At 49.0% G+C, this 21,206-nt stretch overlaps 1 protein-coding gene across 3 annotated transcripts in view; it reads left to right on the top strand.

Annotated features, from left to right (window-relative positions):
* The window catches only part of ELMO2 (engulfment and cell motility 2), a 34,799-nt gene extending 15,157 nt beyond the window's left edge, over positions 1-19,642 (top strand). For all 3 annotated transcript variants that reach the window (XM_015597235.2, XM_015597234.2, XM_006921888.3), the window contains 15 exons: positions 1,438-1,537; positions 2,671-2,822; positions 3,421-3,499; positions 6,596-6,646; positions 10,579-10,701; positions 11,028-11,162; positions 11,920-12,024; positions 12,119-12,227; positions 12,659-12,795; positions 14,053-14,216; positions 14,322-14,434; positions 14,600-14,707; positions 15,424-15,506; positions 17,092-17,169; positions 18,210-19,642. In XM_015597235.2, the coding sequence (XP_015452721.1) occupies positions 1,438-1,537; positions 2,671-2,822; positions 3,421-3,499; positions 6,596-6,646; positions 10,579-10,701; positions 11,028-11,162; positions 11,920-12,024; positions 12,119-12,227; positions 12,659-12,795; positions 14,053-14,216; positions 14,322-14,434; positions 14,600-14,707; positions 15,424-15,506; positions 17,092-17,169; positions 18,210-18,410 (1,738 nt within the window). In that variant the 3' untranslated portion in view covers positions 18,411-19,642. The remainder of the gene's footprint in view (positions 1-1,437; positions 1,538-2,670; positions 2,823-3,420; positions 3,500-6,595; positions 6,647-10,578; positions 10,702-11,027; positions 11,163-11,919; positions 12,025-12,118; positions 12,228-12,658; positions 12,796-14,052; positions 14,217-14,321; positions 14,435-14,599; positions 14,708-15,423; positions 15,507-17,091; positions 17,170-18,209) is intronic.
* The last annotated feature ends 1,564 nt before the right edge of the window (positions 19,643-21,206 follow it).

Here is a 21,206-nt window from a genome sequence, read left to right as displayed (position 1 = left end):
CGTTGCGGTCCTAAATCTTGTAGTCTAGTTGGCCTCTTACACATCACGTGACAGTACAAAATAGTACTGTGCCAAGTGAGTGGGAACAACAGGGGCCACAGAAGTAGGGAAGAGAGCGGTCAGCTCATGGCAGCCCTGTTAATTTATGGAGGACGATTGGCCTGATGGAGCTTAGTGAGCAGACTGTCTATTATCGACAAGAACAGGTATCTGTCTATTCTTAACCACCCCCTGCTTCCTGCCCTCTGCGGTCACCTCCCCACTCCACACACTCACACACTCACACCTGCCTCTGTGTTTACCATAAGTTACCCTCTCCCATTAGCCATCTCCCTACCACCCGTTTTCACAGGGAGGATGAGATCCAGAACTTTGCAGTACACCACGAACGTCTTTACACCACTGCAAAGTTAAGATGAATGTGGTGGGAAACTGCCTTGTCGTGATCGGCAGGGAATAAACAGATGTTTGGTTTGCCTTCTAAGCCTATGCAGCCTAAGCTGGCAGAGAGGGAAATCTTTTAGCCGATGGATCAGCTATTGAAATTTTCAGCCAAACCGAGCAACTAATCATGGGTATTTGCTTTAAGTTTGGAAAATCCTAAAGCTTTCGGCTGTCATCAGCACTGACCGAGGAGTTCTGCAGTCCCCCGAGGGTACATGATTATAGGGGCTTTTGTCTCCTCTTTAACGTGGGGGTAATACCTGCCTTGCAGTATCGTTGTGAGGAGCATTGTTAATGAGAATGGATCTGAACATGCTCTGTACATGGGGATATAGTTTGTTAAGTATAAAGCGCTCTACAGACGTATGAAGGATTAATCGTATAAAGAGGAGAGACAGGAGAGAAACCATTTTCATCTGTATTCTCCATCAGCACGAAGCTAAGGGCTTTGCATACATTGTCATTTTCCCTCACAGCAACCCTCTGAGGTTAACGCTGTGAGAGTAACATGATTTATAGAGGAAGAAATGGAAGTTTGAAAAGTAAAAGTTGCACGGTTAGTAAGTGGTTGAACAGGAATTGAACCCATGTCCAAAGTTTGTACTCTTTCTCGTGCACTCTGCTACCTCGTGGCCTAAAAGTGAACATGGGACAAAAGGTTCCTTACTTAGGTCCTTACTTAGGTACCTCTACCAAGTGCTGGGGTTTGAGAGAGGTCTGGCATCTTTCTTGTTCTTGGGAAATGGATAAGTGATTCGGTTTCCCTGAGATGAGGTGATATGGAGAAGGAACACCTTCGTTGTCCGTGATGGATACCTGGACAGAATCTGCTCCACACCTGGCTGTGCGTGCATGCTGGTGCTTACCCACAGCTGTGTCGACTTCTCGTGTGGTGCTTACATTGAAATCCATCTCTGTTGTGGCTGCCTTCACACCTGCATCCCCGGTTCTGAATCTTTGTATTACTGTGTGTGTGTTTTGCACATGTCTCAGCTACAGTGAGATGCTGGCATTCACCCTGACTGCCTTCTTAGAGCTCATGGACCATGGCATTGTCTCCTGGGACATGGTTTCCATCACCTTCATTAAGCAGGTGAGGCCCCCAATGTTCCGTCTTTCTCTCCTCCCTCAGTCGCCAGTTGTCCTCCAGGCTTAGGGGGAGATGTGGACAATGCAGCCACTCTGGTGAGGGTGGCCTTCTGTCCCTGCCGCCAGATTTCTCATCCTGAAGCTCTGGCCTTCCTGTGGCTCCTGAAAGGTTTCCCTGCTGTACTGTTAGCACCTGCGCTGAGAAGATGGAACTGGGCTCTCAGGGATGAATATGGCCAAAGTGGCACTGGATTGTCAGTGAGACTTGGGACAACAGCAGCCATACACCAGTACCATTCCTAAGTCTTCTGACCTGCCTCCTGAGCTCCCCCTTCTCTTTGATTAAAAAAAAAAAAAAGTTCATTTCCTTTGCCCTTATATTTACAAGTCTGCCTTTTGTTTACAAATGTGCAAGGTAGCCTGTTCGGACTGTCGCATTGAACTTAGGGGGTGGGAGCGGACACTTCTAGTTTTGCCCTCCTTTCTTCTACAAGAGGGAGCAGTGTCAATCCAGAAAACTGAACTAAAACCAATGACTAATACATCCACTGACCTAAAACCAATGACTAATACATCCACTGACCTATAATTACACCTATTGTTGGTGTGGGACGTTGGGAACTTCCTAATGCTGGGGGTAAAAGTCAAATGATCGTGTGTCAAGGAGATCGTAATGGGGATTGAGAAGAGAGATTAGATGATGAGACTTTGAGGTCCCTTCCACCTTTCCAAGTCTCTGCTGTACTGCGTGCATATAGCGACACAGTGTATGTCAGGAGAAGAGTACCTGGAGATGAAAGGTATCCTAGCGTCAGTAAGATCCTCTTCTTTCCACAGTAAACTATTTCATACCCAAACCCGTATTTTGAAAACAAAGGAAGAAGCTCGTAGATTTTGAGGAAACACAGTTGACTGGACACTGTAATTTGAAGTTGAGTTATCCATGCCTAGGGAATCCCTGGGACATTGGCCAGGGTAGCCATAAATCAGATACCACTCTCTACCTAGAGACAGCTGCCCAAACGTGGGCAGCACGCCTGAGAGGAGAGAGCCTTCATGAGCTAGCATCAGGAACCTAAGCCGTCTAGCTCCCCTGGGCCCTGGGCTTTCTAACTGGTTTGCCCGCTCTGGCTTTAGATTGCAGGGTACGTGAGCCAGCCCATGGTAGATGTATCCATCCTTCAGAGGTCCCTGGCCATCCTGGAGAGCATGGTCCTGAACAGCCAGAGTCTGTACCAGAAGATAGCAGAGGAAATCACTGTGGGACAGCTCATCTCTCACCTCCAGGTGTGAGTAAGAGACCCCGCCCCCTCCTTTCCCTGTCTGCTTTCTTCTCCCCTTAGTCTGCTTAAGTCTTCCAGTCCTACTTCTGCTTTGCTTATTTTCCAAGCTGCTGGTCTGCTTGTTCATTCATTCATCACCTCTTCCACACTACTGCCAGATTCCTCCCGTAATTCAGACCCGATCATGTTATGCTCCTGCATAAAATCCTCTGTAATTCTCCTTGCCTCTTAAGATAAATTGAGGTTTTTCTCAATCTTCCTGTTCCACTGTGGTTCCAGGCAGAATTAATTGCTTTCTCCTCCATAGGCCAAATAGTCTCTGTACCTATGATAATTATATTTAAATACATTATTATTATTATCTGTCTCTCATTAAAACTTTGAGCTCTTTGGGAACAGGGACCAATCATCTTTGTATCCCCTGCCTTGCTTTAAGTAGAAGCTCAATTAGTGTTTGTTGAATGAACAGTTTTAAGGCTTTTGAGACTTAGCTGCAGATTATTCTTTGATTACAATCTGTGAGTGATTTTATAAACCATCTCTAAGCGTCATCTTGTTGGTCACTCTGCTAATCTCCCTCTGCCTTCTCTCTCCATTGACACAGCTCCAACCAGGAAATTCAGACCTACGCCATTGCCCTGATTAACGCACTTTTTCTGAAGGCTCCTGAGGACAAGCGACAGGTCTGTGGCTGCCTTTTCAAGCTTTTCTTCTGGGCTCTTCCAAGAGAGGAACTCTCACCCACCCACCCTTTGCCGTGCAGAGAGCAGAAGCCTAGCCATTTTCCCAAGAGTTCTTTCTTCTGTCCCTCTGTGGTCAGAGCCCATCAAAGTGTCTTCGCTAAGGAAGACCCAGGGAGGGACTAGCAGGGAAACCACCTGGGTCTTAGGTCAGAGCAGGGGCCTGCACACTGGTTCCTCTGAAGGGCCAGAGAGTAAACATTTTTCACTTTGTGGACCATACAGTCTATGTGACAACTGTAAAACCTCGCCTTTGGAGCCAAAAGCAGCCTCAGACAGTAAGTAATCAAATAAGTGTGACTTTTTTCCAATAAGTCCTCATCTACGCAAATAGGCGACAAGCCTAATTTGACCTTAGTTTGCCAACCCCTGGGTTAGAAGATCAAGAAGGGAGAGGTGACCCTCTGGGCATCACTGTTGAGTGCAAGAGACCGAAGCAAGTGAGAGCCTCACTAAAGGAAGCAAGAGCAGAAAGGCTCAGCATGAAGCTTCCTGTATAAGGCTCCTCCGAACCAGGTTCCAGACTTCCTTCTTCCCCTATTAATTAGCTGTGCAGCATTATGTAAATGGCTCTGCTTCTCCGAACCCCAGTTTCTTCACCCGTAATATGGGAGCATTAGCATCTGCCCCATTTACGTCACAAGGATGTCAGAGGAAAAATCAGACCCCTATTTTACAAGTGAGGACACCAGGAATCAGCTGGGCTGTGCGATGAGCACTGACCCAAGAGTTCGGGGCCCCGAGGTTAAGGACTTTTCCTGCCGCTGGCCGGAATCATGCTTTAACCTCTGCAGGCCTCAGTTTCTCTTTCTGTGAACTGAAAGGGCCAGGTTAAAAAGTCTCTGAGGGCCCTTTCACAACTAGCATTTGAGATTTCTCTGGTAAAAGCTCAAGTGGGGTACAAAAGACAGACTTTAGTTCTCTGTCGGCACCCTGGGCTCATTAAGTTGAAATCGGCATGGGATCATGTACCAAGCTCTTGGTGGTTCCGAGTCGGGGAACCAGGAGCATCTGCGGTTCTGTCTGTCCTTGTCTTTCCTGGATGGCTTTGCTCTGTTAATCTCTTCCATCCTAGTCCTGTTTTGAATGTAAGCCGAAAGCTCATTCTTCCATCTGCTTCTCTCTGTGCTTTTTGCTTTCTGCCGGCAGGACAAGCACCTTAATCCTCTAGACCTGCCTGTCACTGTAAGTAGCACCGCTGTGTGGGAAGGGCCCCGGCTCTCTTCCAGGTGGGGAGGTCACAGCTGGGCAAGAATCTCATATCTGATCCAGATGTTCAGAGAACTCCAAGACACAGGAAAAGGTCGTGTGTTAGGAATCTCATTTGTCAGGACACTTGGGGACGTATTGCAGGTTAGAGTCACATAAAGGATTAAAGGGGTGCCAGTCCCAGGGAATGTAGCCCAGTCTTTCCTTTGTAACTTGCCTTTCCATGAGGCTGTGGTCCAGCCAGGAAAGATCAGATTCAGAAATAGCCTCTGACTTTCATCTGGATGATTCCATGATACATCACCTTCCAACTTGATATAGCAAAGTCTGAAAGGTAAACTCATGCCCTTTTGGACACTGACTTGACCATAGGAATTTGAAAAGGTTTAGACAGTTGGCCAAGGGAAATTGGGATGCTCGTTTCTTGGTCGGAGGGAGCTTAGGTCAGCTCTACGAGGATCTGGAGGAGGATGAGTGCTTTTCCCCAGCAGCAGACCCTGTTGGCTACCCACTTTGTTGTCCACAGCAAGATTTAGTGTTAAGCCAACCTCCTGTAGCTACCAGAGAGGTTCCTAGGCTACCTTCCTCCTCCTCCAGGAGCCAGTGTGTTCTCAGGGGATGCAAAGTACAACTTACTGTTCCTGGTGGCATCAGCCATGAGGAATATGGCTAGAAATCTAGATGTGAGCGAGGACGGCCTTTCAGTGAGGAAGATGACAATACTCCTGGGTATTGCTCCACTAGAGAGGTGTGGCCGCTCCCTCGGGCCGATTCATTTAGAATTATCTGTGAAATTAAATTAAGGCAGTAGTTTCGAAAGTGAAGTCACACTAATTAGTGTTATAAGAAGTGACGGCTGACATTGGAAGGAGGAGACAGAAGAATTATGAAAAGCTGTCAGAAAAATTAAAAGCATAGTAATCTGGGACCGTTTTGTTGAGGGGAAATAATTTCACATTTCAGTAGCTCCTTTGGGGTATTACAGTGTCACAACACAGACTAATAACTGATGTTCTTTTCGATGAAGCCAAATCCTTGGCATGATTAACTTGTAATTATTGTAGACTCTTCCGAAATAAAGAAATGTATGTGATATATTTTTAGATTTGCCTAAGAATGGTCAAAGTAATGATTTTGTGAGGGCCCTTAGAGCTTCTCTCCCTGGAAGAGTCACGTAGGACACTTTTCTGAATGGGCTAAATAAATAAAGTGTTACTGTCAAAATCTGAACCAAATATAATTTTTAAATGTTGACCCTACTGTGAAAAAGTATCCCAAAGCCCCTGACACCTTGTTCTGTAAACCAGTCAGAAGTGAATCGGAGACTTTGAGAGTGTTCACGCCCAACTCTGCTGGTGCCCTGCTGGGGGTTGGGGGCCAAGAGCGCAGGGGGCCAGAGCCCACACGTCAGAGTCCCTTCCAGCCTGGGCGGTGGGCGTCTGCCTAGAACAGTGCATGTGGCTTGGGAACCGTCACGCTGCTCTGTGCTCCATGTGTGTTGTCCGTCGCTCAGCGTCCTTGTAACAGCGTCTCGACCTGAAGCAAGCAGTCTTTGTCCTTCTTTGAAAGTGATGCAGTCGATTGTGCCATGGAGAAGGGAAAGCGTTTCTGAGTTAATTTGCACTCAACGAAAGAAAACGAGGGAACTTTTTAGCGTATAAAATACATCTGGTGATCCATGGATTTTTTTCTCTTTGCCTACTTTTCGTTTGAAAGGGAACAAATATTTTCAAAGATAAAGCCGCAGTACTATGACATCCCCTTTCTCTTGATAGTTGTCACAGCTGTGTGCCTCCACCTTGCCTTATGTTTCCTTATTTTTCTCAATAGGATATGGCCAATGCATTTGCCCAGAAGCACCTTCGGTCCATAATCCTCAATGTAAGTTTCCAGAAAAGACTGTATTTTGTTACTATAGTTGTTTTGTTACTATTAATAGCCATTATTACTGTTATTATAGTTGTATTATTACTGAAATTACTGTTGAGTGGGGAAGGCACTCACAGGGAACTTACCGATAGGTATTAAATACTTCTTAAGGTGAAAAGCTTTTTTTTTTTTTGTAATCCTCTGTAAGCAGAGTCGTCTCTAGGAGGCCGTCCTCCAGGAATTGCAGAGCCTTGAAAGAGGTGCTAAGGCCAGCGATACTCTTTGTTGCCCTGCAGCTCTAAAAATTTTTATCTAGAGGGAATATGTTAAATTAGGCTCATTCAGATAACACCGGTCATAGCCTGAATTATGTGAGGCACTAGCAGGGATGAGTGAGATAGTGCGCTTGCTCTCAGAGAACCCCTAGTCCAGTAGGAAAGACAAGTGGTCATAGCCCCACGTGGTCATTTTCCATGGAGATTCGTGGTCTGGGAGATTTTGGAGGAGGGGCAGTCAGTCCTTCGTGGAAGAAGAGGGGTCAGGAAGGCTTTAGAGGAATGTCTTCAGGTGAGGCAGAGGATAAGGAGTTCCAGAGAGGGGGTGGGTGGCTGGCACCTGGAAGGAGCGCCTGGGTAGAGGGCGAAGCAAGGAGCAGATTCGCAGAGAGACTGCAGCGGCAGCAAAGGCCGGATCAGGTAGGGCCTTGGTCTTCTTCCCAAGGGCAACCGAGGACTTAATCAGGACCGTGAAATAACCAGCTTGGCATTTTAGAAGGATCGCACTCCAAGATCTATATGTTTCCGGAGGGGTATGTGAGGGAGGAGAGGAGAAGTTGGTCGGGAGGGGGTCTAATTTCCTATTACCAGGGCGGTGATGTGGGGTGGGAGAGAGCTGAGGTGGGGGCGGTAGGAGCCGGGAAAGAGCCAAATGTCTGGATTAAAAGGAGGCTGATTTTATCAGTTGTGAGAAACAAGGGAAAACTGGGAGACCACAGTGCAGGGAATAACAACATGAGAAATTTGGAGTCAAGTGTGAAAGGCTTAATAATTCTGAACATGAACTTTGGAGTCACCAGCCATTAACCAGTCTTTGATCTTGAGCAGTTCACTTAACTTCCGTGGGCTTCGATTCGCTCACTTGGATGTGAGGACTAAATGAGCTAATAATATATATACAGTGCCTGGCACGTGGTGTTGCGCTTCACTCTTTCTGGCAATTCTTTGTGAATAGGGTACAGAGGTGGTAGAATTCCGGAAGTAAGCTCCGTGCCCTTGGGAAGTCTAGCCATCAGCTGGTCTAAACACGTAGCGTCTGTCAGACTTCACCTTGCAGAACTAGCTCCTGCCTGCTGGCCACTTCCCTGGTCACAGCCCCACAGCCAGCCTGGCAGGAGGGACCTGCGCAAATGCTCAGGCAATCTGGCGGCAAGTGACTGGGAGCACAGATTCCCACGCATTCTTGTCCACGTTCCTGAGCAGCTGTCCTGGGTGTCATCTTCTGCATGAGTAGGAGTGAGGGTGCCCTTCTGGGGAAAATGTAATGAATTTCGAGGCTTATTGTTTAACCTGAACGAGGTTTGGAAATTCGGCTCATTTATGGACAAACCTTGTGACAAGCCAAGATTCCACTGCAGAAGCTACGTCACTGTCAGGACTCAGGGCTTAAATAGTCTGCTAGGGAATGGTTAACACATGATCTCATTAGCCTAGGGATTCAACTGAGTCAAGCCCAAGAGCTTAGCCCTCTGGTATCTGGCAGTCAAACAAGGCTTCAAGGTAAAGCCTCCGAGACTAACTCGTCTGACTAGAGCTATACTGCTGTAAGCCGTTGATGGCTAGAGTTAATTTCCTTCTGGCTGTGATGTGTCTAAGTTTGAGAAATGGAGATTAAAATGAATGAAAACCAATAGCACATTAACTTCAACTTCTCTGTAAAGTGGTTTTATGAACTCTGGAGCAGCGAGGAGGTAGGAATAGGGCTAGACATGTAGGGGGAAATCAGAGTGGCAGAGGGAGGGAACAACAGAGAGAGGAAGAGGCTCAGAGTGAAGCAAAGAGGAGGTGTGGAGGGGGTGGACGATCAGTGGAAGAGAAAAGGCCCTGGGCAGTGGAGGGTAGTGGGTAACGGAAGCTAAGTGGGGAGGAGAAGCAGAGCCGAGAATGAACAATAAGCTTGGGGAGATAGAGACAGAGACCGAGAAGAGAGCGGGAGAGACGGAGAGGGAACTGGCAGACAGAGGGAGCTAGAGAGGGCTCACAGGGAGGGGGTGAGGGCTTTAGCACTCCCTCTAGCAAGAGATCAGGAGCGGCCTTGTGCTGCTGGGTGAGCACTTGAAATGTGTCTAGTGTGACTGAGGAACTGAATTTGTCATTTTTTAAAACTTCATTTGAAACTTAAATACCTACATGTGGCTCGTGGCTACTGTTGGGGCTGTGAAGAGCTCGGGAGAGAAAGGAGGAGCACTCTGGAGTCGCAGGGCGGGGGATGGCGGGGATCTGGAGCAGCGCCGGCCAGTGGAAATGTGATAGGAACCACTTATTTCATTTTAAATGTTCTCGGAGCAACATTAAAAAAAGAATAAGGGAAGCTAACTTCAGTACTATATTTAATTTAACCCAATATATCAAAAATACTATGATTTCAACATGTAATCAATAGAAGAAATCTTGAACGAGAGAGCACATATCTTCTTTTCCCATTTGAAGGCTCTGAGGTCCAGTGCGCATTTTTCATTTACAGCACATCTCAATTAGAATGAGCCACCTTTTAAGTGTTCAACAGCCACAGGTAGCTAGTGGCTCCCAAACTGGACTGCATAGCTGTAGAGGCTGAGTAGGAGAACACAAAACACACAGAGTGGTTCCTGTGGGAAACCGGGCAAGAGGCTCCTTTGAGGGAGAAAAGACCAAAAGTGACAGGATTCAAGATAGTAGTGAGACAAAGAGGGGCAGCAGGAAGCACAAGGGAGCAAGTCAGAAAGAGCGGGCTCCATGGAGCGGAAACGGGACAGCTTAAGACAAAAACATGACCAAGCATCAATCAGCCCGGAAGGACGGAGGGAGATGGAGCGTGCAAGAAAATAGGCAGAGATGGAGCATGAGAGATGGAGAGGGGTGGGCATCAGAGGGACAGAGGGAGGAGGGGCTGAATGAGAGGGAGAGGCGGGGCCCTGGAAAGAGAGCGGGGAGCACAGAGGGGAGGGAGAAGGACATGGTGGGAACACAAGGGCCACAGGGAGGGGGGCATACACTGGTGAGAAAGAAGGAGGGGGAAGGTGTAGGAGAGAAAGAAGGGAGGGGGGAGCGCAGGGGTTGGACAAGGAGCATCAGATGCCCCCCTTTGTGAAAGTGTCTCGATATCATCTAAAGAAAATGCCCTTTTCTTTAAGCCTCTTTACTTAGGCCATCGAAACATTTTATTTTTCTAAGGGAAAACAGAAGAACCATGCTGTGCAATGCTACGAGAGAGTCTTCTCTTGCACACTATCTGTTGGTTTGTCATCATTCTCTTTAAACCTGTGGAGTCCCATTTGCTAGCCACTGGCCAGTCACGTGTGGTTGTTGGATACTTAAAATGTGGCTGGTCCAAACTGTAAGCAGTAATTACTTACCTGATTGGAGTGAGGTCCAGCTGCTGATCTTCCGTATCATAATCTTAATGGGGCAGCCCCCTCCTCTTTGGCGTTGCTGGGTGCAACCCCACCTTTCATTCCACATCCCCTGTGCAGGGGAGTGCAGAAAAAGGACCGTGCCCTTTGGGCCGGCATGAATCGTCTCTGCCTGAATCAAGCCCATTCATGCTTCGCCGCCTTCTAGAACATGAAGTCCCTGTGTGTGGGAGGAAAGCCCTTTTCCTTGCCCAGCGTACTTTTTCAGCAGCATGGATGTGATTCTTCAGTAAAAGAAAAAATGAAACCCCCTGCTCCCTGCCTTTGCCTCTTCTAGCACGTGATCCGGGGGAACCGCCCAATCAAAACCGAGATGGCCCATCAGCTGTATGTCCTGCAAGTCCTGACCTTTAACCTTCTGGAAGAAAGGATGATGACCAAGATGGACCCCAACGACCAGGTGGGTGCTCAATGGGGCAGAGCTTTTCTGGCTCAAACCGTGTGCTCTTCAGTGTGAGGCGTCCCACCAGCTGTCTGCCAGGGATCGTGCTCGGTGTGTCTGCAGGAATGGTTCGCGTCTGGTCTGGAGGACCCAGCTGTGCGCCTCCCTGAGATCGCTTACTGCTGGGTGACCCTCCGGGCCAAGCCCCGCTCTGTCTGCTAAGGCAGAGGTGCTGCCTCCTTGGAGATCCATGGGGGCCAGAGTTCCGCCCAGAAAAGCCCGACCCACTCTTTCTTTACCTTGCTTCCTCAAGTCACCTGCTGACTGTCTGTTTCACCTCTCAGGCTCAAAGAGACATTATATTTGAACTGAGGAGGATTGCATTTGACGCAGAGTCTGACCCGAGCAACGTCCCCGGGAGTGGGACTGAAAAACGCAAAGCCATGTATACCAAGGACTACAAAATGCTGGGATTTACTGTAAGTTTCCCAGAGCACGGACATTGGTGGGCCTTCTCCCCTGACAGGAAGTCAGAGGACCCACCCAGACAGAGCCCTAAGAACCCTTTCTTCATAATGGTGGCCCTGGAATAGATGACACCAAGAAGCTGGAGGGGCCACGATGCTTTATTTGCCTCAGCGGTGGCAGGTTCATGAGTTTATGTGCAACATTTGGCCCTGTGAAACCCATCCATAGGAGGGCCCAGGAGGTCGGCCAGATGGGGAGAGAGGGGACCTCTCACCAAAGTAGTGAGGTTCTTTGAAAAGCTGCAGAGGATCTTTTGCGATAAGATACAGCTTGAGGATACCGCACACGTACCCCATGCCCAACGGTATGCTAGGTGCTGGGGAGACAGGTTACTCAGCCATGCCCAGAGGTCAGGAGCTCCCAGTCTCGTGGTGGAGACGGGTGTGTGAAAGCGAGTGAGGTTCTTTGAAAAGCTGCAGAGGATCTTTTGTGATAAGATACAGCTTGAGGATAGAGTTAATTCAGTTAAATACTTACCGCACACGTACCCCATGCCAGCGGTATGCTAGGTGCTGGGGAGACAGATTACTCAGCAATGCCCAGAGTTCAGGAGCTCCCAGTCTCGTGGTGGAGATGGGCGTGCGAAAGCATTGGAAAGAGTAGGTACGCAGTGCCTGTGGCACGCAGAGGGCAGTAAGGCTTGCCCTCAGGTGACACCGCACGTAGGGAGACTGCCGAGTCTCAGGTCGGATTTCTTTATTCCTCCAGAACCATATCAACCCAGCAATGGACTTCACCCAGACTCCTCCTGGAATGCTGGCCTTGGACAACATGCTGTACTTGGCTAAAGTCCATCAGGATACCTACATCCGGGTAAAGGCTGCGGGCCAGCTGTCTCAGTCCTGGCGCCACACCTCTGGCCTCCCCGCCTCGCCGCTCTAACCCTCCCTGTCCTGTCCCCCGACAGATCGTCCTGGAGAACAGCAGCCGAGAAGACAAGCACGAGTGCCCCTTCGGCCGCAGTGCCATCGAGCTCACGAAAATGCTCTGTGAAATCCTCCAGGTTGGGGAGCTGCGTAAGTCTGCGTGGCTCCCTCTCTTGTTTCAGCCGGGCCTTGCAATCAGGAGCCTTGTGAGGCACGAGGTCATACAGTCAGGTGTCAGTGGGGCTGAACAACCTTATTGTGCTTTTCAAAAACTATCTGTGTGAGCCGTACTCCCCCTTATCCTTGCTAATGGGCATCCCGGCCACTGCTGTGTCTGAGCTGGCCATTTGAGTGTGTTCAGGAGCCCCGCCACCATCCACTTAGTCCTGTGTGTAAGGACTAGCCGAGTCCGTAACAGAAAAAGTCCTGAAGAAGAGAGCCAAGGAAGCGGGGACGGCCTACCCCCCACGCATTGGCTCTGGGCCTCGCTCTGGTTTTGTTCTCAGGACTTTGGTGCAGAGGATCCAAAGTTTCCAGATGCGTCCCCAGCTCATCCTTTCCCCGTTTCTTTCCCTCCACAGCAAATGAAGGACGCAACGACTACCACCCTATGTTCTTTACCCACGACCGGGCCTTCGAAGAGCTCTTCGGAATCTGCATCCAGTTGTTGAACAAGACCTGGAAAGAGATGAGGGCGACAGCTGAGGACTTCAACAAGGTCCGTGTCGCAGCGCTCTGAGGCCCACTGGCTGAGACGGTCACGTGACAGTCTATGGCGGCTGGGAAGAGCCTGGGGAATCCTTGAGCTGGAAAACCAGCTCGGTCTGCAGCATTAAGTCACAAGAGTGAGGCATTGGTCCCCTTTGCTTGTGCTTCCTCTGTCACCTTGAGCAGATGTCTTCCCCTTGGTGCCCTGGGCCAGATGTCCCAGTACTCACCCCTCCTGTCTTCCTGAGGGGACAGGAGGATAAGCAGAACAGTGTGACAGCCGTGGTTTACAGAGCCTTGAGCAGATGTCTTCCCCTTGGTGCCCTGGGCCCAAGTACTCGCCCTTCCTGTCTTCCTGAGGGGACAGGAGGATAAGCGGAACAGTGACAGCCGTGGTCTACAGAGCCCTTGCTGTGTGTAAGGCACTGCTGCGGTTTCGTGAACCGGAAATGGTAGGGGGAGGTCGGAGTGGACTGGCATGTAGTGCAAGCCATAGGTACCTACTCAGTGGTCACTCCTCGATGCTTTCTGAGTACCTACTCTCTGTAGAGCCCTGCTAGGCCCTCAAAAGCTGACAATCTAGGAGTTGATTTTGAAGCTGCGCATCTTATCATAAAAAATTTGGAAAGTATAAAGAAGAAAAAGTTTTCTATAATTCCCCCACCCAGTGACAATTATTGTTATGTTTCCCTCTAGTCTTTTTTTTTTTTTACCTGTAGATCTTTCCTTCATCGGCAGAGAGCTGCCTGGACGTGCAGTGTGATATCCTGGTTTTTTCCTTTAACTGTTGTTGTTTTAGGGGAAGTAGCACATTTTTGGAACACCCCACAGTGTGCCAGCACTGCGCCTCCATATAACATCCCATAATCCTTCAGGCAGCAGATCAGAAGATGTGTCTTTTTTCCTTTTGCTTTAAAGAGTAGATGGAGGCCTGAGGAAGTTAAGTGACTTGCTGAAGGAGCAGATTAACAGGCAGAGTCAAGATCTGAACCCATTTCTCACTGACTCCAAAAACCTGTGCTCCTCCTACTATACCACCAACTAATTGAAATTTATGAGAAATGAAGCATTTGTCACCAGCCATTTGTCCTAAATAACCATCTAAAAAGTTGTACCTTAGAAAATCAGTACTTTTGTTCCCCCAGTAGATATCTGTAGTGCCTGCTGTGCTCGAGTCCCCGGGCAAGGGCAGAGCCTCGGTGGCCCAGAAGTGGCCCGTCCATGTCTAGAGCAGGGTGAGGTGGCCGCGTCTTTCCTCTCCCCTCAGGTCATGCAAGTGGTCCGAGAGCAAATCACGCGTGCCCTGCCCTCCAAGCCCAGCTCCTTGGATCAGTTCAAGAGCAAACTGCGCAGCCTGAGCTACTCTGAGATCCTGCGACTGCGCCAGTCCGAGAGGATGAGTCAGGATGACTTTCAGTCCCCGCCAATCGTGTGAGTGCCATCCCGGGGTGGGGGCGGCGGGGACAGACCCAGCTCTGCCCTCCTTCAAAAGCTCTGCCGTGACCTTCTCCTTACTCTGCTGCGTGTCCACCCCAGGGAGCTGAGGGAGAAGATCCAGCCCGAGATCCTTGAGCTGATCAAGCAGCAGCGCCTCAACCGGCTCTGTGAGGGCAGCAGCTTCCGGAAGATCGGGAATCGCCGAAGGCAAGGTGAGGGGGGCCTGGGGCACCAGTGGGCCCTTGCTGCCCCGAGCCACTGCTCGGGGACGGAGCCTGCAGGGAGAAGGCGGGGACAAGTCATCCTTTGGCCTTTGTGTGCCCAGGCCTTTCCCACACCTGTCCTTGCTCACCTGCTTGGCCCCCCTTGTGTTCCAGAACGTTTCTGGTACTGCCGCTTGGCACTGAACCACAAGGTCCTGCACTATGGTGACTTGGATGACAACCCTCAAGGGGAGGTGACATTTGAATCCCTGCAGGAGAAAAGTAGGTTCATTTCTCTGTTGCTGTGTCCTGATAGCTGGACTCCATGTCAGGAGCGTTCTAGTCCTGGCTGTTTCGAACTGAGTATCTGGTCATGGGCCAGTTCTCTCTCGACCATCAGAGGCCATCTCTACCTGGAATACCTCATAGGGCTGCTTGGAGAATTCAGTGAGATCAGAGATGGGAGTGGCTTTCGCAGACTATAAAGGGTGATACAAGACTAAGTTGAAAGGTGGTGGTGAAGAGTAGACTGCCTGGATTCAAATCCTGGCTTCGCTACTAATTCTAATTGATTGCAAGTTCATTTTCCCTTCTGCTTGGTTTCTTCTGTCAAATGGGAATAATAGCTACACCTCCCTCATAAGAGGATGGAATGAGTAGTGTACGTAGAGCACTTAGAACAGTGGCGAGTGTGTACCAAGCGAAACCGTTAGCTGCTTCCACTGCTTTTTGCCGTAGTGGCATTGTCATCGTCTTTACTGTGAAATGGAAGTGAGGTGAGTGTCAGAGGCCTATGCCTTGGGGAGACAACCCAAAAGCCCTGAAGTGACCCCCAGGTAGATTTGACACAGCCCAGCAAGCCACAGTTCGTGGGACTTCACTGCGGGGGAGCGAGCAATGCAAGGCCCTGCGCCTGAGCTAACGTGGCCCTTCAGGAGGGCGGGCTGGGGCGTCACGCAGCATAAAGCTTCCAGAGACTAATCCCCTTCATTTTTCAGTTCCTGTTGCAGACATTAAGGCTATTGTCACTGGGAAAGATTGTCCCCACATGAAAGAGAAAAGTGCTCTGAAACAGAACAAGGTGAGTCCCAAGTCTGAGTCACCGTGAGACCTGGAGAGGACAGTTGGGCCATGCTCTTTGCCCGCATTCTGTCTCCCTTTAAATTATTCCTGAATGTTTTATGAAGAACAATTTTGAATATATACAAAAATAGGTAGAACCCGCAGATATGCATCACCCAGCCTCAACAACCATGGCAAATTCTGCCCATCTACTTGTCCCTCTCCCTTATTACTTTGAAGAAAATCTCAACTATTATATCATTTCATCTGTAGATATTTAGACTGTATCTCTAGATTATAAAGCCTCTTTTAACATAATCATAATACCATTATCACACCTAAAAAGAAGTAAAAAGTTGTTATTTAATGTCAAATATTTTGTTAATATTTGAATTTCTACTCATTGTATTATAAATATTATAATTTCTCTGTATAAAAATATGTAAATGTTTATGCGTATGTACACACAGGTATACACGTACATACACTCATCCTCATTTTGTTTGCTAAATCAGAATCTAAATAGGAGCTACACATCGTGATCAGTCTTTTAAGTTTCTTACTTCATAAGTTCCCGCTCCATCTTGTCCATATTTTTTTTTCTCTGCAGTTTATTAGTTGAAGAAACAAGGTTGCTTGTTTGGTAGTTTCCCAGAGTCTGGAAATTGCTGATTGTCTCCCCATGGTCTAGTTTAAGTCATTCCTCTGCCCCAGATCTGTAAATCGGTAGAGAGAGCTAGAGCCTTGATCCAGTTCAGGTCTGACCTTTTTTTTCTTTCCCTGATAAGACTACTTCCTAAATGGTATTATGTTCTATCAGGAGACACATGATATGTGGTCGTCTCTGTTTTTGTGATGTTAGCACACTGTGGATGTTCGATGCCTCATTCCACTAGTAAATTAAGGCTTGCAAACGAGTAATATTCTAATGCAGTCAGTCCTTTTCATTTATTAACTGAACTACTTCTCTGAAGAAAAACTTGGTTCATCTGCTGTGGGTTTCCCAGTGATACAATTTATATGAGAAAGGATTGGATAAAGCTTGATTCTTTCCTTTTGTGTACCTACTTTTAAAACAAAGAACTGGTATCATCCATCAGTGACCAATTTGGGTATGTGTTGTTTGTTTTTTGGTATTTAATTCAAGGATTTAAGCAAATTATATTTGTTCCAATCCATCACAGTTATGTTATTGATGTTCAAATTGTCCCATCTTTGGCTACCATTTGTTTTTGTTGTGGTGGGTTTTTTTTAGACTGTTAAGACTTTCAGTTGAATTACCAGGCTATGTATTTACGGTAGTATACAGTCATGGACTCCGACATCCAGAAGCTTCCACGTGTTGAGGAATGACTTCTCTCTGATCTTAAAAGTCTCACCACATCTTAGGTGTGATTCGGGTGGAGAGTGGGTGAGTTAAGGTCGATCACCACTGGGCCCCATCTCCAGCTGCTCTTGTGTGCATGTTCTGGGGCCTTGATGACGTCACATCTGAATCAATACATGGTGATGATGCCAAGTTGCCAGAACTTTGGCCAAGATCTTCGTTTTTCAGAGCCCAGGCCAGGCCATTGCTCCAAGTAACCGAAACCTTTCTCCTTCAGGAGGTGTTGGAATTGGCTTTCTCCATCCTTTATGACCCCGATGAGACCTTAAACTTCATTGCGCCTAATAAGTACGAGGTGAGCAGAGGGGCACTGCCTCAGACCGCTGAGCCCTCTCTGGGAGGGGCGGACAGAACAGCAATGTCCCCGTAGAGGCAGGGGGCCATAGCCTGTCATGATGGCTGTTTGACACCGAGAATCTGCCACCCCTGAGCCAGGCTCTCCAGGTTACTCTTCAGCAGCATATGTAGGTTGTTAGAAAGACAGGGCTGGCTAGGGGTAACCTGTTTGCCTGGGTCTAGGAAAATCTTCCTCTTCTCAGTTTCTGCGAGGCCGGCCACTTACCCAAGTGACCCCAACAGACTCTCCCTCCTCAGGGGTCCTGGCCGTGTGTAGTGGATCTGGCCTGGGCTTACGGTTTCATCTGCAGCACTGGAAAATACTAGATGTTAAATGAGTCACTGCGGTTGAGACCGTATGCCTCTGGTGAGCTCTGAGAGCCGTCAGAGGAAGCTGGAGGCGGGGCTTCTGGAGGAGGAGACTGGAGACGCTTAGGCAGGACCTGAGCCAGTGGAGTTTTACTGGGAAGAAATGGAGAACTAGCTGGTGGGGAGACATGCGAGCAAAGGCACGGAAGAGGATGGAACAGGAGTTGTTAGGGATAGGCTGAGAATTCTCTAGTATTCCTTCTTATGATGAGACTCTCAAGTTGAGTTTCCCTAGTACTTAATTTTAACATTTCTTGATTGCATTTTTTTTAAAAATTTACTTTCTCTGAAAATTGGGGTCTCACAGTGGTTCCTTTTGTGTCATGTTTTCTCACATATATGTATTCCCCCTCCTCCATTTCTAATTTCAGGGGCAATTTTAAGGACTCGGTGCCCCAGTTCTCAGATCTCGTTTGCTGTATTCTTTAATTCCATTTTTAAAAATCATTATTTTAGGGAGTTTAAGTGTCAGTCTCTCATAAAAACCAAAAGGGCTCCCAACTTGCCTGTGCTATTATCCCCAAGTAGTACCAGAAGAGACTGGTGTGAAGCCTCTTAACAGAGGGACCTTGGCAGGACCTCCTGCTGACCAGGGCCACCATGTGATGTTTTGCAACTTGCTTCCCCCAGTACTGCATCTGGATTGACGGCCTCAGCGCCCTTCTGGGGAAGGACATGTCCAGCGAGCTGACCAAGAGTGACCTGGACACCCTGCTGAGCATGGAGATGAAGCTGCGGCTCCTGGACCTGGAGAACATCCAGATTCCCGAAGCGCCACCGCCAGTGCCCAAGGAGCCCAGCAGCTATGACTTTGTCTATCACTACGGCTGAGACTGGAGCCAGAGGCGACGGTACCCAGGAAGGGATTTGGGGCCCCGGAAGAACACTCACAGTCTGGTGCCTTGTCTTTTGCTTGTACAGAATCTGTAGTGACCATGGTGGCCAGTAAATGCCAGCTGTTCCTCACATCCAGTGCAGACCACCCAGAGCTTCCTTGGTCCCTGTGGAGCCTGGGTTCAGGCCTTGAGGAGTGAATAGCAGATGCCCTTGCCTTCCAGGCCAAGAAACTGCTTCTTGAGCTGGATTTAACAACAGCCACTCACCTTTTCTTCCTGAGCCTGCTCTCCAGTCAGCTGGATTCCTATGTGGGCAAGAGCTGGCCCAGGAAAGGCTGCCTGCAAAGGACAGGTGTGCTAGGCATGTTGAGAGTCTCGGAGAAGCCGCCTTTCGGTGACCCGTGCCTGAGTCTCAGATCCAAGCAGAAGCCCTGCCCTCACTCGCTCCGGCCTCACACAGGGCCAACATGCTGCTGCTGCTGAGGTCTGGCTCTGACATCTCTGCTCTCCGGAGCCACCAGGTCTCCCTCGCCCACACAGTTGTCTAGGCAGATGGAAATTTCTCCCTACAAGCTCCCAGTCCCTCATCCCGGCAAGTGAAAGACATGAGGGCTAAGTTACAAACCTCTCAGTCTCAAGGAACTTTGGAGAGAGAGCCCGGTTCAATGAGCCTAGATTCCGCCCCCCCTCCCCCAACATTTATATCTTTACCTTCTTGGGGGAGAAATCTCCCACCTAAACTGAATTGCAGCCTCCTCCAGTTCGCTTTCCTTTGGGCTTCCAGACCTCAGGAAGTTTGCCTTCCCTTCCTCTCCATCCCAGCGCTGTGGTTCCTGCCATTGACCATGATTTCAGGGGGCTGGCTGAGGCCACAGCTGTGCCAACAGGGCTTCCCTGGTGCTGTTGCACTTGTAAACCACACGCGCGGTCTCTCTCCTTGGACTTAGTGAACACAGTGGCATTGAGTATTGGTAGCCTGGCATGGTAGGTACTGCCCAATGAAGAGTGTACTATATATTTTCTTTACTATAGGCCATACTTATACAGACATGTATATATATTTATATAAGATCCACCTATCCTAGGATGGAATGTTTGAGGGGAAAATAAAATTGGAGGCCCAAAAAAAGTAACATTTGTAGTTGTGAGCCAAGACTGTAACCTGAGAGCAGCCAGGAGCTTCCTGTCAGTAACCATGTTTTCAATAAATACTCTTTCATGTACAAACTGTGGTTCCCACTAACAGCTCTTTCTCTGTTGCTTGCTCCCTGCCCAAGGGAGATTCCACCTTGACAAGCCTTCATTTCATGTGTCTGGGAGACTGGAGAGCTCCAGCTGGAGCCCTCAGCCACTTATCAAGAGCCCCTTTCTCCTCTTCAACCACCCTGCTCCCTCCCCCCGCCCCCCCCCCACACACACACCTGGGTAAGGATGCTCACAGATTGTCGCATCAGGACAAAGTGTTTTCTGCTCAGGCCTGTTGGGTACAGCAGGGAAAGGCATACTGTACACCCCCGTGAACATGTCCTCCCTCCTCTTCCTGCCGGGGACACAGCCAGGGAACAGCTCAAGTACTTGTGCCTTACAAAGAAGACATGTTCTTCACCCTGTGTGTTGCGGTGCTCAGTGCCCAGCCTTCCAGCTGGTGGTTTAGGCTGTTGCTCCAAACCTCAGCCTCGGTAGCTGGAAGGTTTGAATGAGGGTGGTGATGAAAATAGATACTTTCTCTTGCCTCAGAGAGAAGGGGGTGAGGACAAACTCAAAAGGCATGGAATGTGCATGCAGTACAGGCCTTCAGGACTGAATAAAGCTAAGACCTTGGGCAGCGATGGGTGCCATTGTAAGTGATTGATAAGCGCTGAAAGAATGAATGCCAGTGAAACGCCAGCTGCAGGGGGCGGGGTGGGGGGGCGTGGGTATCGGTTTGCATACGAACTGCTTACACTCTGGCTTTGAGACTTCTTTTCAGAGAGGCCAGGGAAGCCTGCTGAGTCACTTGCAAGGATCCGTGTTTGCTGCCAGTCTTGGAGCCAGAGAGCTCAGAAGGGGCTGGGGAGTGGGGCGGGGAACAAAAAGCCCCAAACTGGGATTCAGTCTGCAACCCTAGCCTCCCCTGGCCTTTAATGGCTCTTCCTCTGTAACGGCTCTGCTTCTCTTTAATCCATCCTGCAAGATGAATAAAATCTAAATTCCCTAGCTGGCATTTTTGGGACCACTGCAACCTGCCCCTTGGCTACTTTTCCAAGTGTAGCTTTTGCTACTCTCCTTATAAATTGCTGGGCTCCAAGCCGGGCTCCAGCCTTCTCTTCCCCTCCTTATTTCCTCTGTCTGGGACTCTCTCCCCCTACGCGACCTATTGAAATCGCGATCATTCTTATAGTTGCAGGCACAGAGAAAATGTTTCACAAATGTTTATTACGTAGTACCTCCCACGGATCTTCTAAGTCCTAAAATGTTATGCCCTGACTTAGCACTCCCCAGCTGGCTTGAAACCCCGGAATAAAAAGACCATGAGAGATTTATCTTTGTAGTTCTTTCCATGGTTGCCCAGCACTGGGTCGGAATAAGGTAAACATTTAATTTGTACATCATAGGTAAATAAGGGATTTCCTGGGTGCCCGCGGTGCGCAGGGTTCTGCAGCAGGTAGCGGGGGCTCCGGAGCGATGCCCTGATGGAGCGCAGGAGACACAGACATCCGCAGCACAAGGGGGTGACCAGCACTGGGCCCGAGGGGCTCCGGATAGAGGGGATCCAGGCTGACTGCGGGGCGAGAACTTACCTCCGCCATTC

This window comes from Pteropus alecto, unplaced genomic scaffold (assembly GCF_000325575.1).
Source record: "Pteropus alecto unplaced genomic scaffold, ASM32557v1 scaffold45, whole genome shotgun sequence".
Classification (NCBI taxonomy): Eukaryota; Metazoa; Chordata; class Mammalia; order Chiroptera; family Pteropodidae; genus Pteropus; species Pteropus alecto.
This window is presented reverse-complemented; position numbering and strand designations above follow the sequence as displayed.